The following is a 12,985-nucleotide window of genomic DNA, read 5'->3' on the forward strand; positions in this document are numbered from 1 at the left end:
TGCCCTAGCTGCTGAGCTACAGGCACCGAGCCTGAAACACTTAGTTTCTTCAAATGAAAGCAGGCTTAAATAGCATTGTGTTTGAATGGAAAATCTGGTACAGAATGAGTTTTCGGATCTTGTCTGGTGAACTCTTCTTAAATTTCAGAGGAAATGCTACTAGAGAGAAACGTCCAAATCTTATCTTTACATTTACTTCCCACCACCAGTTATCTCCAGATCCATGGTTCAGTGTCCTCAAATGATCTTACCTGTGCACTTCCTTCTAGCTCTAAAATTTAATACTTCTAATGATGCTGTTCTCATTCAACCCTACATTGAGTTTGCACTTGTCGGAATAAAGGGGAAATGAAATACCTCCTCATTGCCCTACATATATGTCTCTGCAGTGGAAAAATAAAGGTTCGGTCCTCTTCACACATGTTATTGGAAGATAATGGAAGCTTTGCACAAAGATAAAATCATGCTGAAAATAAATGATTCACACATACACACAAAAAGATTTAAGTTTGAGGCTTTCTACTTCCTTGGCCAAAATCTCTTTGAGACTCACTTGCCCAGATGATGGTATGTTGGGAAAGTTTGCATTGCAGCCCAGTATGGTAGTCATCAGCCATACACAGTTACTGAACACCGGAAATGCAGCTAGTCTGATTTGAAAAGACATTCCAGACTTAGAAGAGACAGTATGATCAAAAGAATATAAAATATATCCCTAATAAATTTCATATTGCTATCATATTAAAATGACACTATTTTAGATACATTGTATTAAATAAAATATTTTATTGAAATTAATTTCAACTTTGTCTTTTTACTTTGAAAATGTGACAATAAGAAAAATTTAAATTATATACGTGTCTTGTATTATATTTGTACTGGGCAGAACCAACCTGGATCTTTGCTACTCAAATTGCGGCCATCTGATCAGCAATATCAGCCTCATCAACTAGTCTGTCAGAAAGGAGAATCTTGCCCCCACCTCAGACCTATTGAATCAGAATCTGCATTTTCACAAGGTCCTGGAGGACTCCTGTGCATATTCAATTTTGAGAAGTGCTGTGCTAGTTTTTCCTACAATATGTTATACTAGGTATTTGGGTTGTTGACCTACATGAGTGCCATGTTAAAAGAGTAGAGAAACATGCCAGCAAAGCAATATAAAATTTTAAAACCGTAAATTACCAAACAATTTAAGAATATATTTTAAAATGATATTATACCTACAGATTAGACACACACCACGTACACATACGGGCAGAAAGGAGGGAGGCCATTTAACTGAGGCTACCTTGGTTACTTCTGGATTTTCAGCCACCAGGTAGGTGAAGCTAATGTTCACCAGATCTGTACCACTGCAGACACAAACTATCCGCCCTTCCAGATCATTTTCTGATTTTCCAACAGCTTCAAGAGCAGCTAGGATTTTGGGATCCTGTGTAGAAGAATGCAAATAAGAAAAAAAAAAAAAAAACACATGTTAGATCCCACAGTATGGAGGAGGAAATAAGATAAAAAGAAACTACCACACATATGTAAAAATACACATAAAAGCATTTTTTTCTATCTAAAATATCCAGATATCTAGCATTATTCTAAAACCTGTAGAGGAGTTTGCAGAGCTACATATTACTTGAAATCATTTGATAAGAAAAGTATATTATAACATTTTGGATTTAGCAAATAAGGTGTGAGAATCTTTGTTTAGATTTTTGGTTGGAGGACCTGGAATATGGCCATGGGTTGGGAAAGGATCTGACTGGTGTCTGCTGGTGTCCATAGAGATCAAAGGGGCTTCCCTCTCACCAGAGGATAGTCATGGGGTACACAGAGCACTACCATAACCAGTGACCATGGGTTATTCCCAAAAATGAGACCTTTAAGTAGCCTGAATACAAAGAGTGAGTATTTGCATGTCTAGAAGCCATGACATCCTTACCTAGAAGAAAGGCTATGCAAGTTTACCCTGATGAGTAAATAAACTAGTGTCTTTGTTCTCCAAAGGAACTCAGAAGGAAATACCAACTTATAGTTTAACTAACATAAAAGAAGGCAATCTTTAAAAAAAAATAAAATAAAATAAGGAATATAATTTGTTTTGTACAGCTAAAACTCTGCAGGGCTATTATGAAAAAGGGAATAACACTTTCCCTTGGAAAAGAATATTTTGGAAATAAAAGTTGTCTTTTAAATTCCTTGCACTCTTATGTAAAGAGTTTCTTATTCAAACAAATTGAGCACTATGATGAAGACTGATTTATAAGTTTTGTTATTTTTTTTTCTCCTGTCAAAGGCAAACTGAGCCTTTAAGGTGAGCTAATGCCCGAGTGGACAGGTGCCCAAACATGGGACTACGGGAGCCATTTAAATTTCAGTAACAACCACACATGAGAAGTAGTTGTTTGCTTAAAAAAAAAAAAAAAAAGAGAAAGCAGGCTTATCAAATTAATTTCTGAGTTAAGGAAACTGTTTCCCTGATGTCTTGTTTTTCAAGGGTTAATAGCATTTCTAATATAATGAACAATAACGCAGTCCAAAGGTTACAGATGAGAAATCTTTCTAAGCAGTATCTGTTCTTAATACCTAGCTGATGATTTTGGAGCAGTAACATGTTAAACATCATTCTGAAGACCATTTCCAATACAAGTAAATCTGTGTTTAGAAAAACAGCAAACACAGGTACCTTGGGTGTGGCTCCCAACCGAATGCTGTTGATGAGGGAACATTCTAGTACCTGCCCTTCCTGAAAAGAAAATACAGCACAGCCGTGAGCTTGCCTTCTACCAGACCTATGGCACAGACAAAGTGCTTAGCAAAGATTTCAGACAACAAAGGCAACGACGATTCGAGTAAGATGGAAGAGGGAGTGAAAATCAAATAACAACAATAATTATTTCCAGTGATCAGACATAATTAAGACCCCAAACATTCCATTTCAAAATACATATAAATGCAACTCTAAATATTTATAAAATGTTTATAAGATGCTGTTACTTTTGTACATATAATACGTGTCCTGTTAATACTGTCTGTATGTCATTAAATATACGGGCACATAGAATACTATGTGGGAATAATGCTAACTTTTATATAACTCCAGTTCTACTCTCAAGTTCAGCTCAACTGTTCATTAAATGTGTACACTGTGCCATACATCAAATTAAGTCCCGGGACATGAAGGGATGAGCATACTTCTAATGCACCTTTTAGATTTTGGCTTCAGCATTTCTTCTTCTGGGAGATCTACTTCCCCAGATTAAATCAGAGCTGCCTATTTTAAGCCCTTATAACAAAGCAAACTTCTCTTCCACAATACTCAATAACTTGTATCATTTGTTTTTAAATGTCTAACTTTGCTCCTAGACTGGAATCCATGAGGAATAGGAGACTGTCTTCGACTATCATTGTATTCCCCTATGTCTGCCACACGGAGGCTTCTTTTTACGGTTCTTAAATGAATGGATTGAAGGAGTAGGTGGTGTGAGGTCCACGTCTTCCTGAGGCACTCAGTCTACATATTGAAAATGGAAATGACTCAAATCAGAAAGCAGGAGGAACAGCACGGTGTCCTGTGCCTACCTTGCCTTCACTTTTCCAGGTCAGAAAAAAGCCAAATTCATCTACTTTGAAGAGGCAGTTGGGTTCAAACATGAAGGACTCCTGTTGAAAAGAAATTTGTTGATCATGACTCACACTGTTTTAAATCTAATAAAAATGCAAATTATCTTTGAGGTTCTAAACAAGGGAAAGTGAGAAATCATCATTTTGTATCCTCTGATTCTAATGTTTACATTTCTTATTGCATTAACAGAACATTTTTCTTTTGAAAACTCTTTGCATTCATTTTTGTGTTGCAAGACTGATCAATCTAATACAGCATCTTCCTCCAGAACAAGGTTAAGAACAGAACGTACTGAAGCCATGAAGGTCACAGAGAAGAAAGCTTCCTGAAGGTCTTGGAAGAAGAGCTCCTGAAAGGAAGGACCCCAACTTCCAGCCCACTGGTCTCCCTGCATACATAGGAACCATTGCCTGTACAACACAATGTCAAAAGTCAGGAGAAAAAAATTTTAAAGTCACTATTTTATGTGTGTGTGCACGTGTGTGTTTGTACAACTCAACATTCAGATATTTATTCAAAAAATTGCTGAGAATTTTTTTCTGATTTCTTTTTCTAAATTTCAGATTAATATGGGGGTACATATGATTAGGTTACATTATTTGCATTTGTTAGGAAACATCCAAGTTGTATTTGATTCCTTCACCCAGGAGGTGAGCCACCCCCCTACATTGTACCCGGCAGGTGGGAGCTTACTGAGCCCCTCCCCCGGCACCCTCCCCACTTCCTCTCACTTCTTGAGTTTTATTGTGCCTTTCCTCCCACGTGGGCCTGCAGTTGTTCATCTACTTGTTCTAAATTAGTACTGAGTACACAGGATGCTTGTTTTTCAATTCTTGAGTTACTTTAACAGGGAGAATGTTCTTCAACTCTATCCAGGTAAATACAAGAGATTTTTGGCTTCTTTATCCAACTTCACTTGGTATCCTGTAAAGCAGGTGTCGATCAGCCCTTTGAGCTTCTCCAGGTGTCATCCTGAGCCCTGTAACATCAAAATTAACCTGCAAGCTTGACTGAATTGTCAAGCCTAGAGCCCCAGTGCAAATGGACTAAAGCAGAGCCTGTGGGGATATGGCCCAGCAACCTCCAGATGATTCTGATACACACTAAATTTTGATAACCATTGCTGTGAACTTTGGTAACAGAAATTCAGTGAAGACTACAGAGTCAAAATTTCAATCAAGAAAGAAGGTTGGCCAAACTTCAGGCCTCAGAGTAGCTATGCTGTACTTACTAACCTATTCCTGGTCTTTACTAAGAAAGCACCATTGTGCTTAGGAACTCCAGAAAAATTCTATGTCAATACGAGTTTAAGGATATTCAGGATGTGAACCCAGATGCCCTATGCCCTCTGTTTGCATTATACCAAGACTTGGCTTCCACATGCCAACAAATCTACATGTGTTTTTCATGATTCAAAGAAACTAACTTCCTAGATGGCTACATTGCCACAATTAGGAGTCTGGCAAAACAGATCAAGCTAGTAATTTAAAACAAATAAATAGTAATTACAGGATTAAGATTTTTAAGGGGGAAAAAAAAAAGATTTTAAGGGCAGTTCAGACTCTTTGTTTCACCTGTCAAAATTTATCTTTCTAAAATCCAGGAAAGCAGCAATACTCATCAAGGTAAATCCAAAGTCAAGAAGCTTGATGACTGTAAAGTGGCAGACTTCAGTATTGTGGGGACCCTGAGCAAAGTACACCATCAGTTTGGATGGGTTTCTAGCACAGATGAAGAATCATTGTACATATTCCAGCTCTGTATCAGGTGTGCGCTGGGCAACGCAGCCACAGCAATAAGTAAGGGTATGACCTTTGCCTTCAAAGTCAGAGTCCAGTTCCATCATTTCTGATATACTTTCTCCTGGAAGGACATTTTCTTAGTCTCAGAAACCTTTTCTAATAAATGGAAGCATTTTCACCGCCCCCCTTTCAGGTTTGTCGTGGTAATTAAATGAGCATGAATACAAAGTGCGTGGCACAGAGTTCAGCAAGTATGTTAATAAGGTACAGCTTAAATTTGTCATAGTGGTAGTAAATTACTAACAATAGGACATTTTTTGCAAAGGTGATATTTTTTGACTCTTCAAAATAGCACTTTCAGACAGTTCAACCTTTCAGGAAAAGGCTTGACACTGAAGTTGATACTTCAGATGGGTCGTCATGCCAGGCAGAGGGAGCAGCGTTTGCAAAGACTATAGCCTTGACCTGACACTGGGAGCTTCCGAGCAATTTGGTGTGGTTAGAACATCTCAAAGGAGCAGCAGGGGATGAAATAGGACACATAAACGCAAGTTATTTTTTTGGCAGGGATTTGTATGTCACCACAAAAGGCATTAGACTTTACCCAAAGGCCACGGGAAATCTTACATTGTTGACGACTAAAAAACTAGCATTATCGACCAATCAAGATATAAAAATTTACACATTTTAGAATACTTTGAACACAATACCCTGGTGGTAATGAAGAAGTCTGTTGCATGGTGTTCAAAAATATATCCTAAAATGATGTTTACTGAGTAGACAGCCCCACAGGGAGTCAGCCACCATGATTACTTATGGGCACCCCATCACCTAATTCCAATTAAGGATTTCAGATGGCCCTTGAAATACATATACCAAATAAGAATGATTTTCCAATTTATTTTGAAGCTGGACTTTCACTTCCTTGATGTCCTTAAGTACAATAATTTTTTTTTCTTCCTTTTTCCTTCTGATGCCCCCAGAGCTTGTCATCACCACCTAGAAATTTTGATACCTGACATCCCACTCTTACACTATTTCATCTGGTCCTTGGACCCCCGAGCTCTCCTCTTCCTTCTCTTTCATTCCTTTGACTTCTTTGCAGCCTCTTTTTTATTACCCTGCCAACCTTGCTATCCATCAGGATGTCCTCTTTTTACCCTTGTCCTTGTCCAGCGTATTTCCATGGACCAATATTGCAATCACCCGCTCACAAATGCTCGCAACTCCCATGTCTCATTTTCTGGTTTTATTAGCCAAAGGGGAAAAAAAAAAAACATCCTATCCATGCCATACCACTGAACTTGATCCATGCTAAATCATTGAACTTGATGGTGAAACTCACAGAAATGAACTATCAACCTTAAATGGGGAGTCCACGGTGACTTTGAGTCTGACTACGTTCTCCACTCTTTGAGAGGGCAATTTCATTGCTTTTTCTGAAACCCATTCACTACCAACCAATGATACTGCCCCACAGAAAAGTTATCACATGGACGCCCCCTTCTTTTTCCTTCTAAGGCACTCCTCCTCTCAGCAGAGGTCAGCTCCCTCACTGCTCTTTCACCCACCCATTCAATCCTTTGCGTACCACCATACAACACGTATCAGTTTGTTTTTTTTCTCTCTCTCTCTCTCTACTAAATCATTCCCACTAGCACACAAATGTGTTCCTGCTTCCACTAACTACCCCTCTGCTCCCCTTTGGGGCATGATATCTTGAAAAGTCTGTCTATACTCACTGTCTCCACTGCCTCTCTCTTCCTGCTTTGAACAACTCCACCTAGCTTCTGTTTCTAGATGTGTTCTCTAACACGTCTCTGGCCAGCTCACCATGCTGCCAAATGCTATACACACATTTCTTTTCTCACCTGATTTGATCTCTGAGCAGCTGACTATCCCTTCGTTCTTGAAACATTCTCTGATCTTGATATCCTGGTTGTGATCCATTCCATAAATCTCATTTCTTGATTGTTCCTTCCGCCTCCAACTTCTCCATGTTCTTGTTTTCACTATATTCCTAGATCCCATTCAATCCCATGGCCTCAATCCATCTGTTTGCTGTTGACTCTCAACTTTATAATAGCAGTCCAATCATCTATGAGTTCTAGACTCAGATGTTAACTCTCATCCCCCTTGGACGTCTCAAAATTAACATGTCCACAACCAAGTCCTTTATTCCATCCATATCCTCTCTCCAATGGAGCTTCTCTGTTGCAAGAAAAGAAGTTCAAGATGCTGGTACATTGTCAACAGCATTTGCTCTTTGAAACTGACAGTCATCCTTGACTTTCTTTCATCCTCTCCTTTCACCTCCATTAACAAGTCTGCTTCCCAGAATTTCCCACATATTTCCATTTTACTCCATCTCCATCACCACCACCCTGGTCCAAATGCACATTATCTTTCTCATGGACTGAGCTCCTCATTTCTGTTCTTTCTCCTCCTGGCAGTCAGATAGATTCTTTAAACTTTGAATCAGTTCATTAACATTGTTCAATGGACTGCCATTCTATTTAGAATAAAGTCCCAACTCCTTACCATGGTCTAAAAGGTCCTGGGCAACCTAGCTCCTTTATACCTTATCTCATGCCATTCTCTGTGCTTTCTTCTGCTTCTTGTTCACAGCAACCATCAGAAATCTTTTCCTTGAACCCCTCAAATTCTTTCTAACCTCGGGTCTTTGGACCTGCCCTGAAGTCTCTCCTACCTGAAATGCATCAGACTCACTTTCTTCCTATACACTTGCCTTCATTATCCCCTCCTTAGAGAGGCTTTCCCTGATCACCTTAATAAGTCTCTCATTTTATTCTCTGTTACAGAATACTGATCACTTCCTTGCTAGCACTGATCACAGTCTGCAATTATTTCATGTGTTTGTTTATTGATTTACTGCCTGGCTCTCACACCAGAATGTAACCTCTAAGAGGCAGAGACCTTGAACAAATCTTGTTTACCTTTGTGTTCTAGCACCTAGCACATCAAAAAGCATCCATAAATTCACTCATTAATTAAAGACATGAATGAACAAATGTTTTGTTTTGTTTTGTTTTTTCAAATAAAATATTTTGCAGCATGCCACTCTATAATACAAGTAAATAAGAAGCTGCTCTCAGGGTCAGTCCTTGGAGGGCTGCCAAGGACAGAAGTACAAATACAAGGACACCAGGTTGAAGTTGTCTGCCTGAAGGAAGGTGCACTCTTTTCTAATTCTTACAAACTCATCTCAGAGGTTGGGGGTAGCTTTGAGATACCTCCCGGGAATTCCTGTGGAACCAGGAGCACCATTTTAATGCCACTGCAAAAAAATCATTCCCAAAATAGGGTAAGAAAAGTTGGGCAAGGAGAAGAAAAATTAAAAGGGAAAGAAGAACAGTAAAATAAGGACAGAGTAAAAGGCAGCTCTCAGACATACCTATCTTAAGGTCCTACACAGTTAGGACAGGGTGCCAATTTGGCTCTGGGCTCCCTAGCAAAAAAAAGCAAAAAGGGGAAAAATATTTACCAAGTGCCCATCCAGTTCACAGGATTAAAACATATCAGTTGTTAGAAGAAGCAATTAGCAGAATGGAAATTATCCAGGGGGACCTCATGAAGACTCTGTGACAGAGGCTAAAGGCCAGGTCCACCACGAAACCCACCATAAACTCGTGAGCTGTGGCTGAAAGATTCTCAGACCCGGTCTGTTTAAAACACCCGTGAAAAACAAGAGGGCCAGTCTGAGGGATATGTGGTCATCTGCTGGAAGGAACTAAAACACAACCTACATATGTTTCTCGGCACCTCTCACTAACAAACCTAAGGACAAACCTTTGGTGAGTGAAAGGAATGTCTATTCTTTTCTCCCCACCAGCAGTTTTACATTTCACATGGACACCTTCTGACCAGAACTTGGGCTGTGGTTCCCTGACCAGACCTAGGTAATATATTCTAAGTCTCATCATCAGAAAAATTGTCCTCCAGATCTCAGCACTGCAGGGGAGATCATAAAAAGAAGCTGGGCTTTTTCTCCTTTGTAAATCTATTTATTATGCAGTTAAAAGGTAATAAAGCTTACTGGAAAGAAAACAAACCGTAATAGAACTTCTTCCAGGGGGCCCAGAATTTCAATTCTATGTAACCCAGTTAAAATTTGTCATCGTTACACCTTAGAACATAAAAACATGTTAGCTCATCCAGCCCAATGTTCTTCTTGGGCCACTAGGAAAGAAGGGCTGGGAAGGAACAAAAACTCCTCTTGAGAAACTGCTGAACAGAGGGGCTGGGGACATTTTGTTTGAGTGCATCAAGAGGAATCACTTTGAACTGGGCAAGGTGGTTCATGACTATAATCCCAGTCTGGGAGGGTGAGGCAGATGAATTCCCTGAGCTCAGGATTTTGAGACCACCCTGAGTAAGAGTGAGTGAGACTCTGTCTCTACTAAAAATAGAAAACTAGCTAGGCATTGTGGCTGCCATCTATAGTCCCAGCTACTTGGGAGGCTGAGGCAGGAGCATCGCTTGAGCCCAAGAGTTTGAGGTTGCTGTGAGCTATGATGCCAAGACACTCTAGCCAGGGTAACAGAGGAAGACTATGTCTTAAAAAAACAACAACATAAAAAAAGGAATCACTTTGGCTGAAAGTACTATTGCCAGAATCTATTTCTGGCTCTGGAATCCCTATTCCATGGGGCTTGTGCCACTGCAGGCTTAAAGAAACATCCCAATTCATGAAGGATCCAGTATATTCTTAAACTGTGTGTTATTTTTAGTACATTTCCCCCAACACATGTTGGTTCAACCTTATTCAGTATCACAACACAGCTCTCAAAGATTTAAGTTACTTTTAAAATTGTCTTCAATTAACGATATTTCTCCCTTATTTCAATTTTAAAAGTTAGTCTGTTAAATAAAGCATAATCCCCTTTCTTCTCATAGGAATGGAAGAGAAGTCAGCAGGCCGAATATTCTGAAGGGGAGGAAAGTACTTGCATGGAGAAATCCAGGTAATAGGTAGTTGATTTAGTTTTAATTTTGATTTGTGGTTATTTCTCCCCTTTTCTCCCCTGCCTTCTCTCCCACCATCACTTCCCAAAGTTAATTGGAAAGGTCTATATCTTTATAGTGGGGGGGGGGGGGTGGTTCCTGCAACTTTCAGATAGTCAAGTCTTATTACCAGCTAGGGACTCTTAATTTTGGACCAGCCGCTTTATTTAAACATTAGTTGCTCTGTGTTTGTGACTGGACAGGTACAGCAGGATTTCAGAGAGGAGTGGAATGGAACGAGGGCTATTACATTCTATCACAACTCTGCCCTTCCTAGGAAGTGGGGCTCCACAGTGGTTTGGGGGCCAGGCCTTGCAGTCAGTAGTTCCTGGGTGTGAGCACCAGCCTCGTCATCAGGCATCTGCAGAGGAATCTCAGCGGTCCTTCTGCTCAACCTAGCTGAGCATCACTTTTCCTAGCTGTAAATTGGAAAACCAACGGCAACCCTTCCACAGGGGTCTCAAAGAATTAAATTTGAGAAATTCTTACCAAGGTAAATGTTGAAAAAGTGGTGGTAAATGAGAGAACCACTACCATTTAATTTAGGGCTTTTGTGCAAGGCATTTCAGAAATGCAATCTCACCCAAATCTTGTGACAACTCTGAGATTTTAGACTAGAGATCAACACTGCCCAAGATATTTTTCTGGATGGTAGAAACAGGTCTGTATGGGCTTTGCACAACGCAGTTGCCACGAGCCGCGTGAGGCTATGAAGCACTTAAAATGTGGGTAGTGCAACAAAGGTGTGGAATTTTTCATTTTAATTAATTTTCATTTAAATAGCCACATGGGATTAGTGGTTACCATACTGGCCAATGCAGTTTTAGAGAGGAAGAGGGGAAAACGTTCAGAGGAGAATAAATTCTTCAAAGCCATAGTCAGAGTAACGAACCCGGGATTCAAACTGCTTCCTCTGATTCGGGAGCCACCCCCATCCCCTCTGTCAACTTGACCCCTCCGTGTATCACCAGCAAATTGCTGGGTTTCAGTAAAGGAGCACTGCCTGCATAGACTCTACCTCCGGGTACACACGGGCTCACCCTCCACATTTCCTGGTTTGATAAGAACCAGGAAGCGGAAAAGACCTCGTCCAGGTTAGAGAAACAAGAGAAGTCTGAGTTAGGAAGAAGACCCGGGGATCTTATCCAATTATCACATTATCAGCTACTGCCACCAAAAAAAAAAAAAAAAAAAAATCCCAGAAACCAGGGAGGATGCTCAGGGTGGGAAGCAGGTGGGTTCTGCCTTAGAAGCAACCCAGAAGTTGAGCTTTCTATCAGATCTAGAAGCTCATAGCCCAAGAGATACCCTATAGCTATTTCCATTCTTTATTCCAGAGGAATCCTTTAAGCTCTGTATCTAGCAGATCCTTTGTGATTCTGTATAAATACTTTCTCAGACAGGATCACAAATTTTCATTTTTTTCAATTTAAACTAGAGCCCTCGGTGATTAAATTCTGCCATGAGAATGACTTATGAACTGTGATAATAGATGGGCCTGGGTCCTTAACTAAATTGTTTTTTACCATCATAGGTGAAAACAATTATCTCCCCTTGGAAGGATCCCAAAGGTTCATTCTATTTGTTTATCTCTCTTCTGCTTCACAGACCTCACAACATATCTGACACTGGGCTTCCCACCTCACCCTCCACCTAGCGGTGTCTCTACCAACCCTTGTTACGCTCTACCAGTATTACCTGGTGAAGAAATCTGTCAGACAGGCCAGACACGGTGAGTACCTGAGCTCATCACTGCCATCTACCACACTACATTACTGGACCTTGCATTCCTTGAGGACATGAACCATTTCTTTTCTTTGCCTTTTTTTTTTTTTTCTTGAGACAGAGTCTCACTATATCACCCTGGGTAGAGTGCTGTGGCACCACAGCTCACAGCAACCTCTAACTCTTGGGCTTAAAAGATTCTCTTGCCTCAGCCTTCCAAGTAGCTGGGACTACAGGTGCCTGCCACAACACCTGGCTATTTTCTTATTGCAGTTGTCACTATTGTTTAGCAGGCCTGGGTCGGGTTCAAACCTGCCTGCCTTGATGTAAGTGGTCAGCGCCCTGACCAATGAGCTACGGGCACTAAGCCAGGGACCATTTCTTATTTAACTTCTAATTCCCAGGGCTCAAGATGGTGTTTGGAATATAGTGAGGTGGTAAAAAATGTCTACTGAGACCAGGTGACATGGCTCACACCTGTAATCCTAGGACTGTGGGAGGCTGAAGTGGGTAGATAGCTTGAACTCAGGAATTCAGGACCAGCCTGAGCCAAGAGCAAAACGTGTCTCTGCTAAAAATAGGAAAACTAGCTGGGTGTTACAGTGGGCACCTACAGTCCCAACCACTTGGGAGGCTGAGGCAAGAGGATCATTTAAATCAAGGAATTTGAGGTTGCTGTGAGCTATGATATTAATGCATTCTACCTGGGGCTACAGAGTGAGACTTCTCAGAAAAAGGAATGAGAGAAAAAGAAAAAAGAAAAAGAAAGAAGAAGAAATCTGTCAGATACTAAAAGAAAAAGAAAGAAGAAGAAATCTGTCAGATAATGAAGAACATTTGCAGTGTTTGTGTTCCTTTCCCTGGCTTTTGA

The 12,985-nt window shown here is 40.4% G+C and overlaps 1 protein-coding gene across 6 annotated transcripts in view; it reads right to left on the reverse strand.

The window, feature by feature from the left end:
- The window catches only part of PLCB4 (phospholipase C beta 4), a 454,629-nt gene that overhangs the window by 131,355 nt on the left and 310,289 nt on the right, over positions 1 to 12,985 (reverse strand). For all 6 annotated transcript variants that reach the window (XM_053574237.1, XM_053574236.1, XM_053574241.1 and 3 more), the window contains 3 exons: positions 3,580 to 3,660; positions 2,684 to 2,743; positions 1,292 to 1,435 (listed from right to left, as the gene is read on the reverse strand). In XM_053574237.1, coding sequence (XP_053430212.1) covers positions 1,292 to 1,435; positions 2,684 to 2,743; positions 3,580 to 3,660 — 285 coding nt within the window. The remainder of the gene's footprint in view (positions 1 to 1,291; positions 1,436 to 2,683; positions 2,744 to 3,579; positions 3,661 to 12,985) is intronic.

This window comes from Nycticebus coucang, chromosome 21 (assembly GCF_027406575.1).
Source record: "Nycticebus coucang isolate mNycCou1 chromosome 21, mNycCou1.pri, whole genome shotgun sequence".
Taxonomy (NCBI): domain Eukaryota; kingdom Metazoa; phylum Chordata; class Mammalia; order Primates; family Lorisidae; genus Nycticebus; species Nycticebus coucang.